The sequence below is a fragment of the Melospiza melodia genome, chromosome 11, assembly GCF_035770615.1.
Source record: "Melospiza melodia melodia isolate bMelMel2 chromosome 11, bMelMel2.pri, whole genome shotgun sequence".
NCBI classification, from domain to species: Eukaryota; Metazoa; Chordata; class Aves; order Passeriformes; family Passerellidae; genus Melospiza; species Melospiza melodia.
Window position 1 is genome coordinate 21,869,919 of NC_086204.1, and position 27,635 is coordinate 21,897,553.

Below are 27,635 nucleotides of genomic sequence, written 5' to 3' on the forward strand. Positions count from 1 at the left end.
ATGTGCCTCACACCCCTCTCCTGCTCAGGGAACCCTCTGTTCAAATACAGCTGCTCCTTTCCTTGCACTGCCCCAGAGCAGTGTTCCTTTCATTCCTGTGGGCTCTGCCAAGCGCTGTGCTGTCCCTAAGGACCTTTGGAGGACCTTCCCAGGGCCAGCGTGGGCGCATGGCTGCTGGGGAAGGGCGAGTGGCCATGCTGCCAGGCCCTGCAGGATAAATAGGGTGTGTAAAACACGAATTAGCTCTGTTGTCATGTGTCACATCAGGGTCATGGCTCTCGCCTCAGGTCTCCTTGATTTATGCCTGGGGACTTTAACTTGATGACCAGCTACTTCCCCAGACTTCTTGTGCAGCAGATGCTGCAGGTCCCCCAGCCTCTGAATGAGAGAGGTTAGAAATGGTTTGGAGTGAAGGGTTTTTTCCAATGCTCTGTTGGAATACATGATTCCCTTCCTTGCACACAGTGGACACCTGCGGGCTCTGCAGAGAGAGGAAGGAGCCCTGACCAACAAGTGAGATTGCAAGCAGGCATTGCAACCTCCTGCTCCTCAACTTACCCCATCTCTTTCTTCCTTCTTTTTCCCTCTTCTTTTTCCACCTTCTTCTTTTCTTCTCTTCCCTTTCTCCCCCTCTTCTTCCCCCTCCCTCCATCTCTCCCCACCCCCCGGTATCAAGGCGACATCTCCAAGCCAAGTACTTTTAATTTCGCCCGTGGCCCTTGCTGACACGGTGGATATGCACAGCAAGTTAAATTCCCGCCTGATCAATAAAGCAGAAGCAGTGTGTCCGACTGGTCGATATTTTTTTATCTGTCTTCAGCCCAGTCCTGCTGATGACAGCCCCCTGCGCTTCAGCAAAGGCACTCAAGGGCATCGGGCTTTGGCAACACAGCTCTTTTTTTTTTATTATTTAAATTTTAAAAAAACCCAGATGCCTAGAGAAAAAAAAAAAAAAAGTTCATGGAGTTTGGCCTTTGCTTAATAACGTTTTATGATTTATCTTAATTTTTAATTGAAAAAAATTTGCGAATTAATTGATTTCTGGGACTTGCCAATTAACATTGTAATTGGGTGCATGATAAATTTCAAGGGAGCATCATTTTTCTCCCTCTCCCCCTTGTCACGGAGAAGGGGAACTGCGAGGGCAGCTGTTTCCTGTCCATACGACCCCCGTTCTTTCCCGAGGTGCTCCTGCCCTCCTCCCCCCTTGCTAGTGTATCTTAAAGAAGGAACAAGAAAGCTAATAAAGTCGTGTTATTAGAGTCTCGCCAGAGGTGACCCCTCAAGGCATAAATCCAGCCCGGGGAGATGCTGGGGACAGGAGCTATTAAGTGCCTGAGTGTGCCTTGCAGGTGGGACTGGGCACCTCTCCTGCAGCCCCCTCTCCCTGGCTGTGCGCTCCCAGGGCTCCCAGCGCTTTCCCAAAGGGCTCTGCTGTCCCCCGAGGTGTTCAGTCAGGCAGTCCATTGTGTGTGATGTCTCCTCAGTGCTCCTCCTGGGTGTGAGACCTCCACAATTGCTCTGCAGCCACTGTTCACCAGCAAAACCAGGCTGTAGGGACAGGCTGGTGTTTGGGAGCTGCTCCAGGGACACAGAACGGGTTTTCCCATCCTGTTCTGCCCTGATTCCCTGGGGGAGAGAGAGTCCTGCCCCACAGCAGCAGTGGGACATCCCATGCCACCAACAGCAGAGGTGTTCAGCACAGAACTCAGCCCTCAGTCAGGGGGGTCCAGCTTCATTTTCCATTTTTTACAGATGCATCTCCAGCTGGGTGGTATCACCTGAAGCTTTCTCCAGCAGTTTGACTCCTGCCCAATTTAAATTAGACTTGCCTGAAGTGTCAGCTTCTTGGTGATCCCCAAGCAGGGTCAGGACCACCTGCCACCACAAGGCAGCTAACAGGGTCACATCCATGTATGTGATGTGTGGAGAAGTTGGTGAGCTGGCTGCTACCAAAATGAGGAGTGAGGACACAGTGCGGGGTTGGGGCAGTGAGAATGAGGTGTCCTGGGGCACTGAGACAGAGAGTGAAACAACCAAGTAAATTGGAGCATGCTTAGTCTCTAGTGCTTCTCCCACCCACTCCCCATGCTGGTATGGATCACCTCACCACAGTCACCTCAGGTGTCCCATGCATCCTCCAAACCCCAGTGGGCTTGGATGGTGCTCCACTGTGCCATCCTGGTGCTCCTGCTGCACCCCAGTCTGGGCAGGGAGTGAAGGATGCCAGACCAGGTGGAGGGTCCCAGTTCCCTGGCAAAGCCACAGCTCTTCCCACCGGCCAGGACATCAGAAAGGCCAGGAGCAGCCCAGCTCCAGGTCTGCCAGCGTTGGAGGCGGGGAAACATGTGGGAATGGAGAGAAATTTATGAGGAGAGGAGTCTGTTTATTATCTAGCCAATGTGGTGCTGCTGATACCATGGATTTATCCTCTTTCATTCCTGCTCTGATTTGTGTCCCTGCCCCTCACTGTGGCAGATTAACCATGGACAGAAAGGGAAGAGAGACCCTCCAGCTTCCTCCTGAGCATTTTGAGGGTGGCAACGACAGCAGCCTGGACCCTTCACCCACAGCTTCTCCTAGGAGAGAGCCCAAGCCAGGCAGCTGCCTGCCCTGCTTGGAGATGCCCTGTTCCTCTCCTCCATGGCAGACCCCAGGGCAGGCAGAGGCTGCTGTCCATTATCCATAGGTGGGAAGCATTTCTCATGGGTAAGAGCTTCCAGGGTAGCACACCAAGTGAAAAAAAGTGTGGGTCATGTTTTCCCTTGCTCATGCACTGCCCCAAAAGGGCTACGAACACTCCTTAAATTGCCTTCAGACCTGTGGTACCTGCAGTCCATTCCCTGACTCCTGGATATGGATTTGAAGGCTGAGGTTTGAAACTCTGGAGGGCAAAGCCTTCCTCTGAGAGCTGCTGGCTCTCAGGGCAACAGGAGGCTGGGAAGGGGTGTGTGGAAACCCAAGGGTGAGAAATAAATCTCCGGTCAGTTATTTGCCCTGGGGCGATGCACATCTTCTGCAGAGCCTCTTCTGAACGGCCACATGAGCTGGGAATAATTAAACAGTCATTACAGCCATGGTAGCAAAGAGCCCCCCAAATCAATCTAATGCATGACCTTTCCCTCCAATTTTCCTTTTTATTTTTCCAGCCACCTCCTTTTCAAATAGTGGGAGAGAAATGAAACTACCCCCCAGCCACGGTCTCCTGTTTGGCCCTGCACACATGGACCATCACCCAGAAATCTGTTATCCACTCTGATGGGGACATGGGGTACCAGAGGTTGATAAAGGAAAATCCAGCAGGGCAGAAAGAGTTGGGGATGTGAATAGGACAGAGCAAATAGGGGATTTCAGCGTGGTCAGGTCATGCCACAGTGTTTTATGATTCTGCTGCATTTCATCTCTTTGGGGGAGGTGGGTGACTGCCCTGTGGGTCAGATTTGTCACAACTGACTGTGTTGGTCACTGAGGTCTCACAAATACTGACAGGGAGAGCATGTGGGAAGCACGTCTGGCACTGCAGGAGCAGAACATTTCTAGCCCTGACTGCAGCCTCTTTGGCAATTTATTTGCATCACTCAGCCCCTTTTCCTGTCATGGGTGCAGGTGCCACTGGGGGAGCCACAGCAGGGTAAAAACCCCAGTGTGCTTCCTGTGATGGCACAGACCTCACCTGGCCATGCTGAGGGCTGTCACCTGCAGCTAGGTGTAAAATCAAACTCCCATTTCCTTATTTAAGCATCAAGTGACACTTCCACTTATTTAAACTGGTATTCACAAAAATCCAATTCCCTCTCTATCCAGCAACTGCTCCATTACACCTGGAGTTCCATCCACGGCTCTGCCAGAGGCTTTCTCTGCCGCTGGGGCTCCCATCCCGAGGCTGCATGTTCAAGCCACGAATCCTACAGCTAAAAATAAATTGTCTCCAATTGTTTTTTGGTTGGTGGTTTGTTTTGGTTTTTTTTTTTTTGGTTGGTTGTTTGGTTGGCTTTTGGGGTTTTTTTAGTGAAATACATCCATTGTCAGCAGCCTGTAGAAATCTTTTGGTTTAGCAGGATCTCATGTGGGAGCTGCACAGGCTGATGCCTGTCAAACAGGGGAAGGGGTTTTGTGGAAGAGTGGCAGAGCTGGAAGGCTCCAGCTGCATGGCAGCAGCTCTCTTACCTGCTCCTTCAGGGATAAGCAGGAGCAACTGCAGCTGCCCCAGCTTAGAGAACTTCACCTTCAGCTAACGAACTGATTTTTCCCTGTGGGAAGAAGCAGCAGCTTCCATTCATGAGGGTGATAAGGGACCATTCCATGTGTGTTGCATTTTTATTTCCCATGGCAAGCACACCCCAAAAGGCAGGACCGTAACAAAGTAAATAGGCTTGGAAGTAATTTTGTGTAACAGCAACCATGGCAGGGGTAGAGGAAACCCCAAGACTGTGGATAAGGAGGGCACATACTTGGCTTGCTGAGCTGCCCTTTGGGAAATCATGACAGAAGCATTGGGCCTGAACAGCCCCTTGGAGCTCACTCAGGGACACGCCAGGGGATTCCCAGCTGCACCTGGGGATGCTCCTAACCAAATGTGTGTGCCTAGCATTAAAGGACATCTGTGTGTCTCTGGTGTAGCCTGAGTTCTGCTTTCACTGTGAAGAGCCTTGCTAAGAGGAAAGGCTCCTCTTAAAGCTGATGGTCCCTAATCTAAAGGAACAGTGTGTCCTGGAGCACAGAGGCTGCCAAAATCGCTGGGTCTTCCCAGGGTGTTCCTTGCTCTTCTTTGGTACTTTGGGGGGGGTTGCCTAAAAGGTAAAGAAGTTGTTTTGCTGTAATGAACTAGATAAACAATTCCCCAAATAGATTAAAACTAACTGTAACTTAGAAAAGCGGGTAGTAATTATATTTTATTAGCTAGCAAAACACCATTTTTTTATTTCGTAAGATAATTCTGTGTAAATCACCTTAATTAGAAGTGTCAGATGAGCCCGTGAATATCGTACTTAGTAACTAATTTCCTATGTACAGGTTATAATTTAAAACACATGGATCACTCGCTGAGTGGAAATATGCTAGCCATGAAATAATGTGGGGAGTGTTGGGGTTATTACTATGTAAATGTGTAATCATTTCAGACCACTGCAGCCTGGCTGGGTGATTAAAGAGAATCCCAAGGTCTCCAAAGATTGTGCTGTCTGCAAGGGCCTAGAGCAAAAAAACTTTAAAAGGCACCGAAAAGTGTTTGAACTTTAAAGGTCTTGATTTCCCTTTTACCATTTTTAATTTGTCTGCGGTGTTTATGGAGGGGAAGGTTTCTCTTTGCTGACAGCCTTTCGATCCTGAGCCAGCTGCCAGCATTCTTAAGAGGTGCAGGGGGCTGCAGCCCTTGGAATTCAGGGGGTTCTTTAGTGGGATCGGGAAAAACACACTTAAATTGCAGGGTCTGGGTGCTTGGATGACCTGAGATTATGCCTATTCCTAACCCATCTCTGGATATTAAAACAACAAATTTCAAACTCTTATTAGTGATAGAGTAGAGCTACATTGCAAAAAAGGCGGTAAGTATTAATCCTCCAGATGAAGAATAAAATAAAGTCTGCCAAGTTATCTAAACCACTCCCCTTCCTTATCGGTCCCAACAGCAGAGGCTTGATCTTTTGGCTGACCAGAGAGACTCTTATTCTGAAAACTTCAGTTTCCTGGCCCTAACACCATTTCTAGGAGGAATTAATTATATTCTTCCTCTTTCCCTTGAAAATGAATAATTTTAAACACCTCTAACAAGAAAAGGGAGGAAACGGGTTTGTTTTTTTAACAAGGCGTTTGGATTATAAAAGGAAAAAAAAAAGTTGTTTCACACTTCATGTGATTGAGAAATTCAGGGTAGAAATTCAGAGGGGATGGAAATCTTTCCCATCGTGCTTGTTCTTGCACAGGCTTGAGGAGGTGCCAGGGCTGTGTCTCAGTGGGCAGCAGGAACTATTTCACCTCTGTGACACCTCCTGAGGGCAGAGAGCAGAGCTGGGGGACAGGACACAGGGGGCATCCTGTACCCTTGGTGAGCATCCCACAGCACATTCCCTCAGGGAAGTGGGGCTGTGTGAGAGGTGATGCTCCAGCCCAACCATCCGTGGTCCCCAGGAACCATAGCTGGGAGCGGAGCTGCGGCACTGGGAGTGACCTGATGGCAGTGGATAACTGAGTGTTTCCACCATTTCAGGGCAGGGGGCAAAAGGCAGTGGCGCTGGGAGAGGAGGAGGGCCATAGCCCCAGGAGAAAACACCTTCCTCCATCCCTGCTCATTTCATAACACCCAGCCATCTGCCAAATCAAGGCAGATTAAAGCCAGCCAAATTCAATTTTTCCCTGCTGGCACTGCAGCTCGGCATCTGGGGCTAAAGTGTCCCCGACAAAGCGAACATGACAGGCACATTGCTTTTTTGTCACATCTAGTACCGTGTTGATCTTCTAAAAGTCTCATAAAAATTTATTGATGTCTCCCATATTGCTGTGATTGAGAAGAAAGGAGCGCGGGTGTGCGGAGCCGGGCGCGCGCGCGCGGGCGAGCGTGTGTGCGTGTGTATATTAATGTTTCTGAAGTAGATCTGATTTGATATGTCTTGTTCTATTGTCAGCATCTGTTTAGCGAGGCTTTTTAATACTTTCTGGCTGCCGATCACTCATCCTTAGCCTGGGATGCAGGCTTGCATACAAATTTTGTTATTAAACACAATTCCATTCCCCCCCTTTCCCCAGCCCCCGCCTCCCCCCACTGCCCTCCCCCCTCCACCCACCCACCCATCCATCATCTCCCCGGGGCTGTGGGGAGCTGGGAGCCAGCCACCCCACCAGCGTGTGCTTACAAGCACAGGCACTGGGCTTGGCAACATATTTCAAGAGCCTTTTGCCTGCTGCAGGTGCTTTGCATTGACAAATCGAATCATGGGGAAATAATTTATTTCCTAATGCTGTTTGCAGCATGTTAGCAGGAGAATTTACATGAGAGAGATTACTTTAATAACCAAAAAATTACAGTGCAGGCCTCCCCGCCATGTCGGCTTTGATATGTAATTGTTTCAAGTTTAACCTGTCTGGAGGGGGGAAGGTGTTATTAAATCTATAGCATCTCCCGCTGGTGAGGGCAGGCGAGGAGGAGCACCGGGTAGGGACCTCCTTCCCAGCTAAATGGAGAGCAAGCTGAATTAACAAATCACTCCAGCCTCCAGCAGAGCTGCTGCTTCCCCGGTGTGCCTGGAGCTGAGGAAATCTTTTTTTCCCTTTCTCTTAGACCGATTTAATCTCCTTCTCTTTCCTATTCCCCTTTTTTTCATTGTGCCTGACCCTTCACAGGGCTCACCACCTCTGCTGCCCTCTCCCTGGCTTTCTTCCCTGTGCCCCTGCAGACTTGCTCTTTGCTTTTTCCCGGTGCTGGGAGAGGAGCTTTGTATGCCCCAGGCAGGGGGAGAGCCAGTGTTTGACTCATGTGGCTGGTTTGGGGACTTCCACTCATATGCCCACTTTGTTACAGCTGGAGAAATAGTTGGCACTGCCCTCCTTCCATGTCCCTCCAGGCAGGGTGAGGAGGCTCTTGTTGGTCCAGGGAAGAGGAACAATGTGCTTTGCTATTTGACCTCATGAGATCTCTCGAAGCACTCCCCTCCTTGCCTGCCAGTTTTGTGACTGACCTCGTTCTCTTCTCTCTTGGCAGCAAGAGCTCCCTCCTGAAGGATGCCATGGCAGCAGGCACCCCCAAGGTAAGTGAGCAAACCTCAGCATATTTTCCCTGTCCCCCAAGGGATGCTCTTTTCACCCCTTCACCTTCCCAGCCTGCTACTTGATGTGTCCCAGGGAGGTGCCACACTTTGGGGGCTGGTGGCACTGGGGAAAGCTGCTGTCCCCACTCAGCCGAAGAAGCTGCTGGGTTCTGGGGCTCCAGATTGTGTCTAATGACAGCTAATGAAAGCTGATCACACACAGCCTGAGCTCAGCCTGGGAAATCACGTGTGGGAGCTCCTGGAGCCAGAGCCATATGCCAGCTTTGGGAGGGGAGAGTGGGCTTGCCTCACGGGAGTGAGTCACACCCAAGGAGGAGCCCAAATCACTAAAGTACCCCATCTTGGTCTCAACCCCCTCCCCAGGACCCTCTTCCCATCCCCTTGGCTCACAATGCAGAAATAGAAAACTTACAGAGCACCATGGCATCACGGCAAAGGGCTTAATTTACTGATTTGCTGTCAGCTGGACCTCATGTGGCACACGGGTGGGAAAGACAGAGCTTGGGCAGGTGAGCAGGAGGCAGGGAGCACTGCAGGGCACTGCACAGCCTCTGAAAACCATGCTGTCTTCCCCGAGGTGGGCAAAGGCAAGTGCTTCAGGTTTTCCTACACTTCTGATGACACAGTGAAGTGAGGGAGGCTCCTGGCTTCCAGACAAGTGCAGGGCATCTCTCACAGGAGATGTCTTCATGCTTGTTTTATTAGAATTAACTTCCAGTCTCATTCCCCGTTGGTTTTTCTGGAAGCTTATGGTGATTTTTTTGGCAGATGATGTCAGAAGCAAAGACTGACGTTTCAGTTCTAGATTTTCTCCTTGGGGCTCGGTGTCTTGCCAAATCCATCAACACCTTGTCTGTCCCACCAAGGGAGAGGCCTGGGAGCCCCTGTGCTGACCTGAGCTCCTGGCAGATAGGGATGACTCCCAAATAAATCCAACAATTTCCCAAATCCTTCAAGGGAAAAAAGAAATTGAAATGATACTCCATAGTGTTCCAGACCTTTGTCTCCTGCATGACCATACTTTCCTCCTGTGCCCTGGAGCAAAGTACAGTCATGCAGGACAGTGGAGACCTGACTCTCCCATAAAAACATGCAGAGCAGAGAGGAATCCCCAAACCCACCACTGCTGATAATCCACAGAGTGTGAGGCTGCCTTGGGATGTCTTGAACAAGCTGGAAAGGGCACCAGCAAAATGAAAGCCTCTGGACTGCAATCTTCCCATTCCCTCCCCATGAGGACTCATGTAGATAACTCAGCAGTCCCAAACACATCTCCTGTGAGGGAGAAGGACGGCTAGGAAGACAGATTAGCTGTTTGGAGGCAAACACAGTGAGTGACTGACAGAGACCAGATAAAGAAGAAGGTCCATCTCATGGCAGGGCCAGGCTTTTGAAGTTTCCATTGACAAAGAATCCCATTTGCCTTGAGCGAGGGGATTAAACTGGGACTGGAGCGTCGTTCTATGTAAAAGAGATCAATCGTCCCCTGTCACCACATGGATCTTTTCCCTTTGCCCGTCACGTCTGGGACTAAGAACATTAACTTCAAGAAGCCGAGAGAGCAGGGAGGGAGAGGGTGAAATCAGGAAATCTTTCATTCCCTTCTCAGAGAGCTTGAAAGCTTCTCAGCCCAGGAGGATTCATTATTTCTGTGTGGCTTTTGCTGGGAGACAAGTCCTGTGTGGCATGGGAAGGCACACTGCTGTCACCTTCACCTGAGATGGGTATTAAAGGCCCTTTTGTAACCAGGTGGGATTGAGGAGGAGGGTGGTGGGGAGATGAAGGCTGCTCCTTTCCTTTGTGCCCACTGCATGTTTGCAACATGGGGTATGAATAGCCCATCAGGTTGTGAAGTCCCTCTGATACAGTCCCAGGCAGAAGGATGGGGTACAGACCCCTGGAGTGGGCTGGCAGTCCATGTCAGGCACCCAGGCATCACTGGAGGTTTGGCAGGCACCTCCAGGGAAGATCTGTACCACGCTGAACTGGTGGAAGGGGACTGCTGCAATGTTTCCTGGCCAGTCCTTTTCCTGGTGCCAGCAAAAAGGCCAGCAGGTCCAGCAGCTCAGCAATGGGAGAAGAGGCTGCACCTCCCCATCCCCCTGAGGAGCTTCCAATGGCAAAACAAACAAGGGCAGGCTGGTTTCACTCAGGGACATGGAAACTGGAATAACTGCAGGCTGGTAGTTACACCTGTGGTCACTCTAACTCCACTTTAGGGCTCATTTAGGGCTTTTGCCCATAGCATCACTACCATTGCCACTTCTGTGCTGGCCTGAGGCAGCTGGAACTGGGGATTTAATCTTCTCATGCTCTGTGGCCTAGCTCTGCTCCCACTCCTTCCTCACAGTTGCCCCAGCAAACCTCTCTCTGGGCAATAAAAGCCCAGATGTGAATGCATGTCCCTCTCTCTCTGCTCCCCTGCCCCTGAAGAGCTGTCACTCACTGCACTGGGTCAATTTTCATGACAATATGTCAAAGAAAATCCAATCACTCAACATGGGATGTGATGAATGCAGGATTATTGTATCAGATTCTTCTATTATCAGAGCTGACTGAGGCAGTGACAGCCAAGCAAGGGCTGCAAGCTGGGGCTCCAGCCAGCACCACTGCTTGGTGCCTGGGCTCTCTCTGCAAAGGCAGCTCAAAGGGCAGTGCTGAGCGCCACAGATCCTGATCAGTGTTCAGGATCCTCATCTGCCCTTAGAGACCAAGCCTAATAGATGGACCAGTGGACCACCAGTGTGGACAAGGCACTTGGACAAGCAGATTGTCACTCAGAAGGTCCCTTTCTGAAGGTCTGTCCAAGCCAGCCATGACCCAGACCTCTGTGAGGCCTGAGCACTCTCCAGCATGGCCAGAGCCTGGGTCTCAGGCAGAGCAGGCAGCAGGAATGTCTCACAGAGGCATATGGAGCACACCAGACTCCATTTGGACTGGTGGCTGCCCAGGAGTCTGCACACAGCTGTCAGCAGTGAGAGGTTCCCTTGGATATCCTTCCCACACTTCATGTTCTCCCCTTGCCTTTCTCCCCTTGCCTCGGCTGCCTCTTGCAAGGCAGGAGAGGAGCACACATTGGGTTGGACCCATGTTGGTGAGATAAATCCAACTGTTCCCACTGTTCCTTGAGCAGCTGGAGAGTCAGCATCCCCAGATCCTTCTTGCTACCTAAGAGCACTTCACTACTGCCTGTACTTCAGGGTTTTAGCTGCAGACTGTTACCTGTAACCAACAGGTAAACTTATATCCCCTGTGGAAGAGCTGGTACTGATCACTGAAGGGGAAGAGACTGGGTTCATGAAGCATCCCAGCTCTTGTGGTGGGTTCAGCATTCATTTTCCACTGCTAATACATGGCTGCAAATTGCCTTTCCCACTCCCAGTCCTGGCTGTGCTCTTGCTGCACACACTGATGTGAGTGGCCACGAGCAAAATGCATGCCACGCACCCAGCAGACGCCTGTGGCTGGTTTGTTTAGGTGTGCACCCAGCTCCACAGAGGGTGCCCACAGGCAGGCAGCCAGCTCTCTGCTCCCAGACCTCCGGCAGAGCTGGGAACCCAGCCACAGGGCCAGAGCTCTTTGCTTCCCCCACCCACCCCCGTGATTTTACAGCTTCTCCGAGCAGTTTGAGAGAGAATTACAACATCAAGTGGGAAATTTGACCACTAAAGCCCTCCAAGGAAAAAGAGCTTTGAAGCAAGCAAGATTTGGAGCCTTAAACCTTGACAGAATGTCTGTATTTAGCCCTTCCCAGCTGCCTCGCTTGAGATGAAATTTCTAGCACGATCATTTAACTTCTTCATATCATGTCCATGGTGGTAGGAATGGGGGACGGGTGTCGGTGCCCTGGGGTTTTAACTCCTTCTCTTGTGTCACTGACAGAGTGGGAGGTTGGCAATGTCATTCCCCTATCTGTGCTCCCTCCCCCTGTAACTGTGATTTACAAGGAAAGATTTAAAAGCTAAATCCAAGTATTGTGGCAAAGCTTTTGCCAATCTGGGGACATGAGAACGGCCCACAGATATGTGAAGGAGAGGAAATTACGTCAGATGAGTGTTAGTTGGCTTTGCTTCCTGCAGTTTGGGGTGATGAATACCAGAGTCACTCCAAAACCAAGTATCTGCCAGGTTTTATTCCATAAAACAAATTGCCCCATGTCCAAACAAAGCCCCTCACACCCCTTGGGCCAAACAGCTGTACCCTCCTGTCAGACCAGGGGAAACCACTGCATTTGGCAGAAGGAGCAGAAGGGCAGACCTGGGCCAGATCTCTTTCCCCCTCCATCTCCAGAGTGCTGATGGGCAGTTCTGCTAGAAAGGGGCCCCTGTTCCCTCCATGTAGCTGGTGTCTCTTCCAAGAGGATGCAGAGCTCCATTACAATCTCAAGTGTCACTGTAATATGCACAGAAATTAATTAGTAGCTCACATTTCTATAAGCTTATTCTGCTTGGGAACCACTGGAATTTTTCAGTGAAGGCCAGAAGCTGCTGCTGCCATTATTTCTATTCGCCATTCGCACCCTTCTCACATTTAAGCCTTTCATCCCCAGCTCCATCCCACCTTTATCTCTGCCAGCTAAAAGCCACTAGATAATTTTACCTCTAACTTTTCCTGGGAGCAAATGTGGACCCTCCAAAAGCTTCTAGGAAACTCAGCTCTAATAGTAGCATCTTTGTGTTGGGGATCCTCCAGCAATAACATAAAAAAAGGCTAGCAGAGTTAAGGGGGGAAATCACAGCAAGGCCTGGTATCACTTATTGCTTTCGGGTTACAGTTCCCAAGTGATAACAGCTATTAGCAACACTTTGACGACTTCCCTACCGTGGAGGGGAGGGCAGGAGACAGAAAACATGTCAAGCCATCACCTCCATGTTAAGTGATAAGTACCTATTTAGACGGCAGAGTTAAGGCTGAATGCATCAAGCAGGGAACACTTTATGCCAAAAAAAAAAAGAAAAAAAGAAAGAAAAAAATTTTAAAAGGCCATATAGATACATAAAAAGCAGGGTTAGGGTATTTGTTCTGCTGACAGCAGCTGTGATGGATTGTTTAAGAAAAATAGACTCCTTATGTTTTTCCAGGGCTCTCAGAAAGAGGAGCCCAGCACTTTAATACTTTCAAATGACTGGCCTTGAGAGGCAGCAGAATGTCAGAGCCGCAGGCTGGGCTGTCCTGGCGCTGACACCTGCCCCGGCTGCCGGCGAGAGGCCGCGCTTTGGGCTGGGGGCGGCCTGTGCCGCCAATTTCCATCCATTTCCCGGCGCTGGCGGCTGCTCCCTGACCCCCGGCCCTCCCCGTGCTGCCCAGGGCCCACGGCTGCAGGTCAGGAGCCGCTGGTGGGCTGGCACGGGTGTCCTTGGTGACATTGCTCAGCACTGCCCACGGCTCCTGCGGCCCGGCAGGGAGGAGCAGGCCTGGGGATCCATGGCCTGCAGCTGGCATACAGGCTGCAGGATGCGCGTTTGATTCATTCCAAACCTGCCCCCGTGCTTATTTATGTAAACTCGGTGTTGCTCCGCGTTTGGGTGAGCTGCTGAAGGGTTCCCAGCTGATCTCTGAAAGTTTGCAGGTCCATGGAGCGTGTCGGGAGTGACCAAGGGGAGCCTTGCAGTGTGAGGGCGAGGCTGATGTGCCCTTGGGATCTGGGGACATCCAGACAAATCTCTGATCTGTGGCACATCCAGACACATCTCTCTTCTCCGTGGCACATCCAGACACATCTCTGATCTGTGGCAAACCCAGACACATCTCTGATCCGTGGCACAGCCAGACACATCTCTTCTCCCTGGCACATCCAGACACATCTCTGATCTGTGGCAAATCCAGACACATCTCTGATCCATGGCACAGCCAGACACATATCTTCTCTGTGGCACAGCCAGACACATCTCTAATCCATGGCACAGCCAGACACATCTCTCTTCTCCAATGGCACAGCCAGACACATCTCCATTGCACATCCAGACACATCTCTTCTCCATGGCACAGCCAGACACATTTCCATTGCACATCCAGACACGTCTCTTCTCCATGGCACAGGCAGACACATCTCTTCTCCGTGGCACATCCAGACACATCTCTGATCCATGGCACATCCAGACACATATCTTCTCTGTGGCACAGCCAGACACATTTCTTCTCCGTGTCATGGCACCACTGGGCTCCGAGGGGCAGGAAGGAATCACTGAGCAGGGCCATGGCTGCCCAGCATGGCAGGAGGGGCAGGAGGAAGGAGGGAGTACAGGGCTCGGACAAGATTGATGGCCTCGTTGCCATTAAGAAAAAAATTAGCCGGTGGCGGCTATCATATTAAAGGGTGAAGAAGCCGTGAATTATTTTCTTAAAGATCTTATCACTTACAATGATAATTTTACCTTCCAAAAGGCCACTTTTAATGAGGCAAGGTAGGCAAAAAGTCATGATTTAATGCCAGATTTTTTTTTTCAAACACATTTTACTGCTTTTTTGTCCATGTTTAAAAAGCGCCGGTGACCTTTTTTTATTTAGCTTGCCCCAGGTGTAATGCTCAGTCTGATCCTCTCAGGGTTTATAACCTCCACAGAGAGTGCCTCTACCCAATGGAGAGATGATTTAAAGGGGAGGGAGAAATATGAAGCTGCACCACCACTCACACACAGCCCTTGCTCCAGCTTTGATGGTGGGAGTTGTGGAGGGGAGACGAGGGAGGAAGGAGGGTCCTCTTCCTCCAATATCCTCACTCAGACACACTCTGAAAGGCAGCTGGCATGTACTGTCAGCCAGGCATGGATGAGCTGCCTGGTGGCCTTAACCCAAGGGAAAAGGGACATCTCAGCATCAAGGCTTGTTCCCACCACGCTGAAGAACCTGGTCCCATGGCAGAGAGCATCTCCACATCAGGCCTGTCTGCACACAGTGCCATGTTTTTGGGCTGGGATGCCAGAATTTGGGTCTGCCATGCAGCATGGGCATGCATGAGGGCTGGGAAAGCACCTTTTCCCTCCACAGCCACATTCCTAGAATGCAGTTGACAGAGGAATGGGAATTGTATCGCTACCCTTCCTCTGCTTGCCAGGAGCAGTGTGAGAATAAGCAGAGTGGTGCAGGGAACAGCAAATCCTTGGCTTGAGGTGCTGTGGTCAGGCATCCTCACTGCTCAGCCATTGGAAAACAGCCTCAACATGACAATCTAGGGTAAAAGAAGCCAAAAGTGGGACTGTTGAGGCTGGCCTCCTGCAGGATTGAAAGTCACCCTGGTGGCGAGCGCCTTTTCTAATCCCTCAGCCTCTGAGCCTGCATCCCTGCCTGCCCCCATGGCTGCCCGAGAGGCAAAGTGTGGCACAGCACAGGGAAATGAGAAAAACAAATGAAGTCAAGTTCCCTAAGAGTGAAGGGGAAGTGTGACTTGGCATCTCTAACGCTGTGTTTAACATGCCGGCAAGGTATTTAAAATTGAAGTGCTTGCACACAATTTAAAAATAGACAGTTTATTAATCTAAACTGCAAGTGTATGTAGAAGAGGCCTCGAGATTGACATCTTTGGGATTAGTTTAGCCCTGCGTTTTTCCAGAGGTCATTGCCATGGTGCTCAGGAGGTTTGTGGAATAAATGGGGCCAGCATTCTTCCTAGGACCACACGCTAAAAACTAATACATAACGTTTAATTTACTGTCTCCATAGCTAGCCCAACCATTTTTCACATAATAATATTGGATTAGAGTTACCAGAAGCTGAGGGGGGGAGCGGGAGGCGGGCAGGGTTTGTCTGTCTGTCGTCAAGGAATGGGGAGATGGGTATTTTTTCCCCTTTTCTAGAATACATTGGAAGACAAAACAGATTTAACCCTCCCACCTCCAGGATGCTTGGCTTAGTAGGGCATTAACTGTTATTCTGTTATTGTGAGTCACAACTGAAGGCTTTGAGCCTCACCTCCGTGTTTTTTAGGACATGTGCAATCCTGCTTATTCAAAAATGGTCCTCACTCTCTATTTAGAAAATAAAGAAACTAAACAACAGCAGGAGCTTTGAGACTGCACTCTGCAGAAATTCTGCAGAAATAATTGAGCTGTTCACCAAAGCCCATTAGCAGCCAACACATGAAGCCAGAGAGCCTCCCTGCCCTGCCCATCTGGAAAGTGAAGGCTGGGCTCTTGAGGCAGCCTGGGATGGATGCCCCCAGCCCCTTGGGTTCCCACTGCCCCTCCCAGTGCCTGGCATCCCTGTTGGGCTGAGCTGAGGAGCAAGCAAGCCCCAAGTTGTGGTCAGCACAGCCTTCAGTTGGCAGAAGTGGTTTTGTCCAAGGAAATAACCGAGCACCCCAGCAGGCAGCTCCTCTGTGACCCCTTTCAGGACATCACATCTGCCCACAGCCAGTAGAGCTGGGCTTTATGGCAGAGGTGTGCACTGCACACTGGGACATGCCTCTTGCCCTCAGGGCAGGGCTGGCAGCTCTCACCCATGGGGTTGAACTCAGTACCCAAACTCTCCTCCTCCACCGCCACCCCGAGCCTACCTTCCCTCCATGCCCGTGCTGGCTGCACTGCTGGGCTGTTCTCCTGTCCAAGCCTGGGGAATTGCTTGCTGCTGACTGAACCAATTTGTATGCTGAGTCATTTTTCCACTTTCTCATATCTTTCCCCAAAAATGCACATTTTTTCATGTTTCATTTCAGCCCGGAGGCAAATATTTCTGGAATACTTGCCTTTCTCCAAGGTATTATGCTTTTTAATAATGTTGTCACCACACTTGACCTGTCCAATTCAGATGATATCTACACTTCCCTTCACAAACACACACATCTCCAAGCAGTCATTTATTGTCAAATCTTGCCAGCTGATTCTCAGAAACAAACATCTGCAGAGCTGCATATCCAGTGCACATTTTTTCACAATGTAGTGGGCTATATTTAGCCTAGTTTAGGTAATTTATAATTTTAGATAGAATTTTAAATTGCATTTTCCCCTCAAAGTACTCTAATCATCAAGTTCAATTGCAACTCAGTGTACATTTTTTCAGATGCTGTCAAACTCCCATAGTAATTTTCCTGCTAGAGTTCACTGTGTGTAGAATTTAGACTTACCTACTATGGACTTGAAGTTTATCAGTGATCTCTTAGGTCTCAAATATCACAGAGCTTTTTAACCTTCTAAAAGGCCCTTTTTTCTCTGTGCTACTTATTAAAATAAATAGCATAATTACTGAAGGAAGAGGTAGTGCACTGCAAAGGTGCTGAGAGCTTTAGTGCAGTTTACAAAGCTATTGAGAGATTTAGTGGCACTTAGAAAGGGCAGAAGAGGACGTGTAAGCACTGCTCCACCTCAGCACTCCTGTGCCTTATCATGAGAATTTCTGGTGTGGTCCCCACATATCATTTCCAGCAGGGCCTGATTCTGCCCCAGCCACCAGACCTGGGGTAAAAATGACTGTCCCATTCGTTTGTACTTTCCTAGACGCAGCAGCCTGATCCCCTCATGGGGCAGAGTCCCTTGCAAAGAGCAGAGCCAGACACACAGCTCAGTATTCCATCCCAGCACAGTTCCACAGCTCAGGAGACACTGTCCATGGCTTTGTAGACAGCTCAGAGACAGGCAGAGAGCTTGGCAGTGCTCACAACATGAATTTCTCCTTTCTCTTGCAGTCAATTTTGTTGTCGGCCTCAATCAAGCGGGAAGGAGATTCTCCGACAGCATCGCCCCACTCCTCAGATGACATCCATCACTCAGACAGATACCAGGTAAGCAGGTAGATGCTGTTGCTGGTCTCAGCCTTAGGCAGGGAGCCAGCACAACCCAGTGCCCACAGCTCTCTCTGTGTGACAGCCTTGCTCTTGGCTATGCAGTCACTGCCCTGGTTCTCCTGCCCACATCATGGGGATGTGAACATTTGGCCCCTCACAGGACTGCAGAGGTGGGCTTTTGTCTGCAAATCTGACTAGAACCACTGTGGTATTTAAAAATGTTTTAAAATCTTTGTTGAGGTTTCCGTTGCATTATATTCACCATTTTGGTCTCATTTCCATGGCTATATTTGTCATTACCCACCCTGTGCCCATTGAGAAGTGTTCAGAGAAGTGACCTTTTTTACTCATGACTCCCATCAAAGACAGAAATGAGTGGACAATCCATAGCCATGCCAGCCTGTTTTATAAAACACTCTCTTCCCAGAGGAGCAGCAGGTCTTGACTTTGGTGATGCAATGAGTAAATCTGAGGGAGATGGAGCAAGAAATGAAAAGGGGAGAGCACAAGTACAGCTTGGCTGGTTGTAAGTCCGGCTGTATTTTTGGGGCAGGCTGGCACACTTGACTCCAGCTCAACACACATCCAAGTCTTTGGCTGCAAGTCTGTACTCAGCCACTGGCTTCAAGTAGGCTCTGAAAGACAGCAGATAAATCAATGTTGGTCATCAGCACAGACCCAAGCTTGTGTCCTCCTGCTGTGCAGACAGGCTGGGTGGGCTGAGGCTGTACCAGGCAAACACCTATCACCCTCTATTCTGTGGTGGTCTGCAGCCATACCCTGTGCCTAGGGTCAGGTAGGCACTCATATCTTTCTGCACCAGCCACTTTGCACATGCCAAGTCTGTGTTTGAGCCTGCAGAGAGAGGCTGATGACCAGTCCTGAGGCTCTTACTGAGCAGACACAGTTATAACACATTTCTGAACTTGGGTCCTGTTAGTAACAGATTTGTACATTTGTTGCCCATTATTCCATCCTCTGTCCTATTTATTGGTTATACTATCAGTTGTGGATCATATTCCCATGTGACTTTGAGGTATAACTTGGTGTCACGTCACAGCCACTTTACTTTCCCATGAACAATAAAAGCTGGAGCAAAGCAAAAGAAGCAAAACCTTGCAGAAGATACAGAAATGCCTGTTTCAGGTAATCCTGCTCTCTTTCCTGCCTGTTTATTAAGGCTAATAATTAAATTATGTTCATTTCAAAAGAGCATGGAAGAGATTTTTGCTATGGCCCCTTTGTTGGAGAACCCCCCTCCCTTCCCACTCTGCCAGACATCAGTCTCTGTGAGATTGGTGGCCCCTTGCAGCCCTCTGTTCCTGCACATTTTTATTATGTCATACTCAAAGACAAATATTCTCAGCAGAAGCCCCTCCATGTGCTGAGTCCAGCTACTCTCTAATGTGCTTTAAGTTTGTGAGCATATTTTATGGAGGGTTGCAGCCCTTAATGCAAATGTGTAATGGGAGTTGTACATCTGCACTGCAGGGAGAAAACACCTCTAGGGCCTGATTTTCATTTATGCTTGTGCTGGCTGAGTTACGCTGCACTGGCAGTGTAAAGGGACCTCAGAGTGGGTGCCAAGGCTGTGTAAAGCCTCTGTGTATTCTTAATAAAGCCACAATATGAACGAGAATTCAGTCTGCCTGGCTTGCCAAGGGAAAAAACCCAGGAAGCAGAGCAGAAGACTCTCACGGTGGTGATTTTAAGGGCTGCAAAATTTAGCTTTCCATATGCAGAGGTGTGCTGGAATTATGGCTGTCCCTTGTGTTGTGATCTAATCATGATTATACACTGTATTAGTAACATGCTAGAACGTGAGTTATTGGCGTTTGGGTTTTCAGAATTCCTGTGGCTCTGTTTTCTCAGTCTTTGTGCTTATGTACCAATGGGGAAACTTAGGGAAGGAGATTAATGAATAGGAGTGCTATGGAAATAGGGGCATGCACAGCACTAGGGCTGCTTGAATTGCTCCCCATGCTGAGAGGGGGCTGCAGTGAAGGCAGTGGGGGGCTCCTGGATGTGGGGAGGAGGCATCTCCTGCCTCCCCTGAGCCAAGCCTGCTTGCTGGAGTTTGGTACATGGAGACTGATCATACAGAGGTAGTGGCAGCCAATGGATTTGGTCAGTAGGGGCTACTCCTCTTACAGTATGTTCTGTCAGATGGAGCTTTGAGTAAAAACAAAGCCATTTTAGTTACATTTAGATAAAACTGTGAATACCCAGTGGAGAAATCAACAGCAAATTGCAAGTGAAACATCGTACTGCAAAGATGGCATTTCAGGCTAGAAGAGAGCCCACAGAATATTTGTGACTGAATAGCAAGTGTAGTGTAAGCAAAAGCCTAAAATGCTTGTCCAGGGAAGGCTCATGTCCCTCCCCCTGAGCTCAGGTAAGCATGCTCCCAAAAGACAGCTCAATTCATTAAAAGGGTAAAGCCTACAATCAGCAGCTGTGATTTTATAAGTAAGCCATGTATGAATCCAGCTGCATGTTCAGCAGGCAGGCAGAGCTGGGATGTAGGACAGACTGCAAAGCTCACCAGCCAGCACTGAACTGTCCAGCTGCCATCATCATCTGGGGGCAGCAAAACATTTACCAGGGTGGTTTTTGTTTTCCCTCTGAAAAAGAACTGACAGACTGTCACAGGAGCCAGAGAGGAGACCCAAACGTAGGTTTGATTCCAGGAAACAAAGTCTGAGGAGTCTAAAGAGAGGGGAGCAGATGGGATTTGTGTGTAAAGGAGCCTCTGCTGCCCAATTTGTAGCCCCCAGCTCTGTCCCAACCTCAGGCCAGTCTGCTGGGGCCATCCTCCTCCACAATTGCAGATATGGCAGGGAAACCCATGAGACACTTCTGACCAGCCAGGTTTGCTGAACCATGGAAAGGAAAAGAGGGACAAGTGTCTGGAAAGCGCAGGCTTTGCCTGTAGGCAAGGTGTCATTGTGGCAGGGGCCATTTCTGGCAGGGCAGGCAGGTGTCAGAGCCCTGGAGCTGAGGTGCATGCTCAGCCTGGCCCCGGCAGAGGCAGAGGGTGTCAGCAGGCAGGAAGGATGTGCTTCACTTCCCGGGTCTCCACTTCCCAGGGCTCCTCTTCCCGAGGCTTGACTTCCCCAGCCAGGGCAGGCCCTGGGGGCTCCACGGCAGGGCCAGGCCAGGGCAAGAACCACAGTAGAGCCCATTGGCTACCTGCCTTTGGGTCTTATTGCGCCTGGATTCTGATTGGCCAAGAGCGATTGGGCCCCCCAAGCTCTGATTGGGCAGAGGAAGTTGGAGAGTGACATGGTGGTGTCTGATTGGTCAGTGCCTTTGGGTTATATTTAGGGCTAAGGCTCTGATTGGCCAGTGACGTTGAGCCTGAAGGGTGCTCAATCACTATTGGACAAGGAAATCAGGAAAGCCGTTTACCACTTGCTCCCAGGCTCTGATTGGTCAGCTGCCCCGGAGCAGCAACCTGCCTTTGGGGTATGATTAATCATGGCCCCTTGGATTCCAGAGGGTCCTGATTCCTGATTGACCAGGAACTCCAGGGTCTCAGTAACCCCTGATTTCTGATTGGCCAGGGGCGCCAGGATCCCAGTAATCTCCTATTTCTGATTGGTCAGGTACACAGGGTCCCCCCCCGCGTAACCCCTGAATTTTGATTGGCCAGATCCTCCGCGTTCCATCCGCCCCGGGGCTCTGATTGGCCGGGCTCGCCGGGCGCTGCCGCCCCCTGTCGGTTGTCATGGGAACTGCCTGCTGAACTCTCACCCGCGCGCCGCGGGTCACATGACCGGGGCCAACATGGCGGCGGCCGCCGGGGGCTGATCGGCGGCGCCCGCCGGGCCGCGCCGCATCCACCCGCATCCCCCCGCATCCCGGGCCCGCCGCCCGCCGCCCGCCCGCGGCGCCCGCGGCTATGCAGAGCGGCAAGAGGGGGCCTGGCGGCGGGGGCCGGGAAGAGGTGGGTGCTGCGGTGGGGGGGAGGCCCGCGGACCGAGCGTTGTCCCGGGGATGCGCGGGGAGTGGGGGGACCGGGCCGGGCCTTGTGTACGGGCGAGGGGCGAGTTGTTTGCATCCGCGTCCTGACGCTCTTGTCTCCCCTCTGCAGACCTTCCTGCGGGTGCGAGCGAACCGGCAGACCCGGCTGAACGGTGAGTGCGGCCCCCATGGCGCCTGCCCCTCCGGAGAAGTTTCCAGAGTTGGGCCGAGTTGTGTGGCACCCCCGTGTCCCCCGCACCGCAGGCCCGGAGCCGCCTCCAGCCCCGCCGGGAGGGCGCGGGGGCATCCGGGTGAAGCCCTCCACGCTCAGCCCCGGCTGTCCCCGCCGGGATCCCCCCGCCGGTGTAAAACAGGCCCCAAAGCCGTGTTTGCTGTGCGGGGCCCGGCTGCTGAGCTTTCACAGCTCACATGGCTGAATCTTGCAGTAAACTTTTAGGAAGCCTGAGCGTCATCTGACGTCATGGTTTGTTTTGTTTGGGTTTTTTTTTCCTCTCACACCCACAGATGCTGGTGTGGTACTTTTATTCTCGTATCTATGGATGCTCGTAACAAGTAAACAACTGTTTCTAGTCGACAGTGGCCTGATATTAAAAAACCAAATCAGACATCGTTTCAGAGAAAGGAAGCCCATCTCTCTGATTTGAAATTGGAAAGAAAAGCTAAAAGGAAACTTTTTTTATTAGAGCTGAAGAAGTTGAAACTTTTCTCAAAGTTCAGAAGTCAGAACTTACTGTGTACACAGAAACAATGTTCTGTCGTCTGGTTTTGTGCTGCTTGTAGTTACTTTAGTATGTAATATTTAGTCAGAATTTGCTTATTCAGGTTAATAGGAGGCTCATTAATCTCGAGCTTCCTGATGTGATAGTTCACTATAACACCTCTGATGAGCATTTGGAGTTTATTTAGAAGAAGATCTGCTTGAACAAAATAGCAAACAAGTTTAGAGTGTGTTGATAGAAAACATTTTGCTTGAATTTGAAGCCCTCCATGTTTATGTAGTCTTAAGCAAATAGAAGCTACTGATCCAGAACTTTGATAAGTTAGACATAGGTAAATTCAGAGCTAGCCTTACAATTTTTAAATATCAACCCAGAGGGCCAAAAAACAGCAAACTCCAGAAAGTGTTAAGCCATAGAACAAAGAAAGGAGTTACCTTGCACCAGTGACAGTAACTGCTGGCAGGTGCTCACTCTGCACTCCAGGATGAGTGCAGGAAGTGCTGGCAGGGAGACACAGAGTTCAGATGGCCCAGGTACACGAGGTGCTGCTCTCTGGGGACTTGTTTTGTGTGACCGAGGTATCTGGGGTCAAGGATGTCAAACTGTTCCTTTATCATGGTTGGATAGCTAGGGCTAAGCTCTCTCCTTCCACCTTTTTTCAGGCCAGCAATTAAGGTGCAGTCACCTTATTTTAAAGATTTTTTTTTTTTTTAAGTCTGAGCCAAATTCTTGGTGTTGTGGAGTCCTTCAGAGTGAGACAAAGTTCTCGGTGAGAGCGTGCTCAGCTGAACTGGCTCAGTATTGCTTTGTGCTTTTGTCTGTGTCCCAAAGCAGGGCTGCACCACAGTCTGGGTAGACTGTGATCTCCTTTTGGGAGCTCTTCTGGATGTTTTTGTGAACCTGTGCTCATCTGAAGGGAGGCAGGTAGTTTTGTACAGCATTTGCATTGTTTCTGTTGGACGTTTTACTCTTCTTTATGTACCTTTCGTGGTACAGCCATGTCCTAAATGAAAGAAGATATGTGCTGCCCTAATAGTGCTGGGGTTTCCTGTCTGTTCTCTTCTTCATCCTAAGATGAAGAGGGTCCAGATGTCAGGGAGCTGGATGCAGAAATTCAGGTGAAGTGCTTTGGGTCCCAAAGAAGGTCAGATTAGATCAGGACTGGTTCCTTCTGACCTTAGGTTTTTGTGACTGATCTCTGCTGTTCCCAGAACATACCTGTAGTGATGTCTGGTCCAGGCTGCACCCAGCCACATGGTTGGGTGGGTTCTTCTGCTCCTTTCTCTGCATGTGTCTTTATATTTGTACTTCTGAACACTGGCTGCTTTCTAGTTTCTTCCTCCACATTTGTTTGTACTGAAATAATTGCAGTATTTGTAAGCTATGCCATCTAATTGTTGAGTAATTTGAGCAGTAACTGGCTTTAGATGGAGAACACTGGAGTGCTTTAGAGAAAAAAAAACTCTTATTTATCTATATCTCATGTTTTAATGAGCTTCTAATCAATCATGCAACTTTAGTTTCCTAATCCTGATTATTTTACATGAACAGAAGTTGTGTAGGACTTGTTCAAGGACAACTGACTCTTTGTTTCATATTCTCATTGACACACTGCAGAAACTTAAGATATAGCAAATGCAGTCTGTCAAATAAAAATCTATTTCATTTGTTTTATGATGTTTTATGTGTACTTTTCAATATTGTTGTAACCAGTTTATCTTGGTGTTTCTGTCATGCATTTATGAGCTGAGTTCCAGAAGCACTTCTGGAAACTCCTCCCATAAAAAGGACTCGCAGTGTTTGCTCTTCTTTTACATTGTCCTTGACTCTAATCTTGGCTGCCCAGGCTGTTTGTGACTCAGTCTTGTTTGGACCTTGATGTTTTCCATCCTATTGTGTTCATTTGGGAATGTGCAAAAAGAGCTAAGGGAAGAGAAGGTAGAGAGGGAAATGTCTTCTGTGAGCTTCTGTTGGCCTGGCCACAACATGATTAGATCCTGATAGTAACATGGTTCACATGTACCTGACTGGCCAGAATTTTAATTCTTTAAGTCAAGCCTGTGACTTAAATTGAGCTGTAAGTAAGGCAAATGCATTTTCAAGCTCAGGAGCAGGAAATTAATGTTCTGTGTGTTAGGCTCTTGGTTGAGTGTTTGTATCACAACTTCCCTGTCAGCCTCAGTGAGTTAATCCTGCACCTCTCACCCCTGCTAAACTCACTTTCCAGAGGTTGTGTCCTTGTGAACCCAGGCATATGAGGTGCTGGTTCCTGATGAACCTGTGTGACAAAGGAAGCTTTTCTTTCATTTGCCTTATTTCCAGTGTTGCCAAACTGGAAACTTTAAGCCACCCTGTAAATTGATGCTTGTGGAGTTTAGCAGTGCAGAGCAGGTTAGGTAGTCATTCAAAATTGGAGGCACAAAGTTTGGCTTAGTGTATCAGAACATGGGTTCAGCAGGTTAAGTAGGTGCCAACCTCTGAGAATAGTGTCACATTGAAGGTTGCTGAAAATCATCTGTGTGGAACTTTGACCATGCAAATCTGAAAGCTGCACTGAAATCCTTTTGTGAATCTGGCCCTTAATGTTCTTTTTCAGGCAGATGAGCAGCAAATTGTACTTAAGGTCTGAAACTGATTCCTTCTTGACCATCTGTTTTCTTGCTTTTGCTTCTTCTTGAGATGGCTTTTTGTTCGCTGCCACTACCTTGCATCAGATACTGTGGACGAGTTTGATCATTCACAAAAGCTTTCTGTGATAGATCTAACAAAAGTAGGTACAGCCACTCCTCAGGACTCCTGCAGATTTGCAGAGAACAGGTGCTAGCTCTTGTGCTTGAATATCTTTGGCATAAGTTTAGGGTTGTTTCCAAAGTTCTCAGGTGAGTTGTGAAGTAGGTCCTTACAAAGCTCCATTTGCACCTCCCTGACAAGGTGAATCCAGTTTTGGTGGTTACCCCCAGCCTGTCTCCCCAAACAGACCGTGCAGTTTATTGAACCACCAGCACCATGTCCTGTGCTTTTGTAGCTGATGGGTGGGGGAGGAATGAAGCTGGATGATTTTCACTGGAAAGGAGACAAAAATGCTTCCACTTAATTTGACTGGCCTGCCATTGCAGGAGCTGCTAATGATGTCTGCATAGGACTCAGGGGACCACTCAAACTGGTGGAGGGAACCATAAGAGATATTGCTAGTAACTTAATCATGGCCTTTGATGCTGCAGGAGAGGTTGGTGCAATGTCCACTGCTAGATGCTGTGTAAGAGCACTTCTGAGGTAATTAGTGCTGTGTCCTGAAGGTGAATTTTTGCTTGGGGAGGGAAGCACCAGTGAAAAGTAGAATCCATTAGCTTTTCTTGCAGGAAGTTTGGCTGGACTAGAGAGTAACATGATCTTTAGGCATTAATAATGTTCAGCCTTGATGAGGAGAGCCCATTGTTAGAAAACATCCTCAGTCTCTTCTGCCAGTAAGGCAGCAGTGGTGGCTTGGCTCCTTGTCTCTGTGCCTGTGGGAAGGAGGGACCAGTGTTCCCTCAGCAGCAGAGGCTCTGTCGAGTGCAGTGGGGCTCCTTCTCTAGAGCAAGCAGCCTCTCACCTTGCACAGCCCCATATTAGAGAATTACATATCAGTGAAGGGAAGAGCAATTCCATAGCCAGCACAGCTCCTAGGTTAAGTCAGAGACCATAGCTGAGACCCCCCTGCCCTTGCAGAGGATCCCAGTTCTTGCTCACCTCTGTGTGCCACTTTCTCATTCATCTGCTGTGGTGACTTAAACTCCCCCTGTGCCTGATGGTTTCGTGTAATCTGAGGGAGAACATGCACTTGCAGCAGGAGCCATGTATAGGGTAATGTACATCTTTAAAAGTGAGGCCTCAGAGGTTCTGGAAGCCCTCTGATAGCCTAATAATAATAATTATTAATGCTAATAAAAACTAGTGAACTTCTCACCTCCTGGCAGAAGGTTGGAATAATAACTATAGAATCTTTGTGCGGTCAGAGGTAAGAATGGGTCAGTCTTGTGCAAAAACCTCCTTCCCTGAGTTCTGTCCTCTTTGTACATCCAGTTCTCAACTGGCTGCATTTTTATCTTCCTGAATTATGGGAGGAAGGGAATGACTTTTTCTTTTTTTTCCCCCTCTCTCCATGCTCCTGCGACAGGAGCGAGGGAGAGAGGGATTAGTGAGCTAATTAGAAATGATCGCATCTATCAACACTAATTAGCAATCCTGCGGTCTCACTTGCGTGTTCTTTTGAGCTGCTCCCCTTCGGGACGGCGGCACAATCAGCCCCTGCCTTTGGGGCCGCTCCGTCCCCGCCGCGCCGATTGGAAGTGATGGCCGGGCCGGGCCGGGCTGCGTGTGCCGGCCGGGGACAGCGCCGCTCGGATCTGCTTGCCAGGCTGCTCCCTCCCCGTCCCTCCTGTCACCAGGGGCACCCTCGGCCTCCGTGGGCACGGCGCTGCTGCCACTGCTAATGACCAGAGAATGAAAATGGCAGGGGGATTTGTTTTCAACACCTCTTTCCTCCGGTGGCTTTTTCACTTGTGGCATTGCAACTCGAAGGGATGCTGCTCTGCGGAGCTAAATGAGCCAAGATAGGGGCTGGCTGCTGGGTCTGGGGTGGAGCTGGGGCAGAGTGAGGTTCTTTCCCAACTCTGCACTAAAATTTCAGCAGTAGATCAGGTGCTTGTTGTGGTAGAATTATCCCAAGAATTTATCTGTGGAAGATCCAAAATAAGTTGTCTTCCTTTTGTCACTGCTGCAGTGCATGGATTGAGGATGGCAGTAAAAAAACCCTAAAAATACTAATAAATTTACCAGGCAGACTGCTCTAACTGAATTGTTTGGCCATGGGGAGTCCTACCAGAATAATTAAACTGCTCCTTCCCTGCATTTCCCTGTTAAAAACATGATGAGGTGAGAGAAATTTGTGTCTGTGATCAGGATAGAGGAGGCTTTGTTTCTGTGTTTCTCTCCAGATGGGTGTTTGCTGAGGAATGCTCAAATCATGTCTGATTCCAGCCTCCTTCCATATTTTTTTCTGGCTCTACAGAGCTAGTGAGGCAAGGAAAGAGCATCCTAAACTTAAATGAAAGAGCCATGCTGAAGGATACAGGTATGCACTAAACCAGAACTTCAGAAATCTCTTGGGCACTAAAGTCCAAGCCAGAAAGAATGTGGCTTAACTCTGCCTAAATGAGAGGTTTGTGGAACTGTCAGTGTGGTGTACCCAGCACAAGAGAGGGTTGTGGAGCTTCAGCAAATAAAATTTAGAGAAACAATGAAAGCTGTGTTTATTGAGAGTCTGTGTTGTTCAAAGTGCCAGATATCAAAAACATTTTTGTTTTGGTCTCAAGTTGCTGTCTCTTACTCTAGGAATATCACATTTGCAGAATCCTTTCCAGCATGTGAGGAGAGGAGATGTATTTTTCAGGGAGTTTTCACACATATGCATTT

General features: G+C 49.4%; 1 protein-coding gene across 9 annotated transcripts in view; it reads left to right on the top strand.

Moving 5' to 3' along the window:
• Positions 1-27,635, top strand: part of RNF220 (ring finger protein 220) — a 216,099-nt gene that overhangs the window by 139,578 nt on the left and 48,886 nt on the right. For 8 of the 9 annotated variants that reach the window (XM_063165965.1, XM_063165969.1, XM_063165962.1 and 5 more), the window contains 3 exons: positions 7,694-7,739; positions 17,377-17,472; positions 21,572-21,614. In XM_063165965.1, coding sequence (XP_063022035.1) covers positions 7,694-7,739; positions 17,377-17,472; positions 21,572-21,614 — 185 coding nt within the window. Of the gene's footprint in view, positions 1-7,693; positions 7,740-17,376; positions 17,473-21,344; positions 21,425-21,571; positions 21,615-27,635 lie in introns of those variants that run through there. The other variant, XM_063165971.1, reaches the window with a different exon arrangement.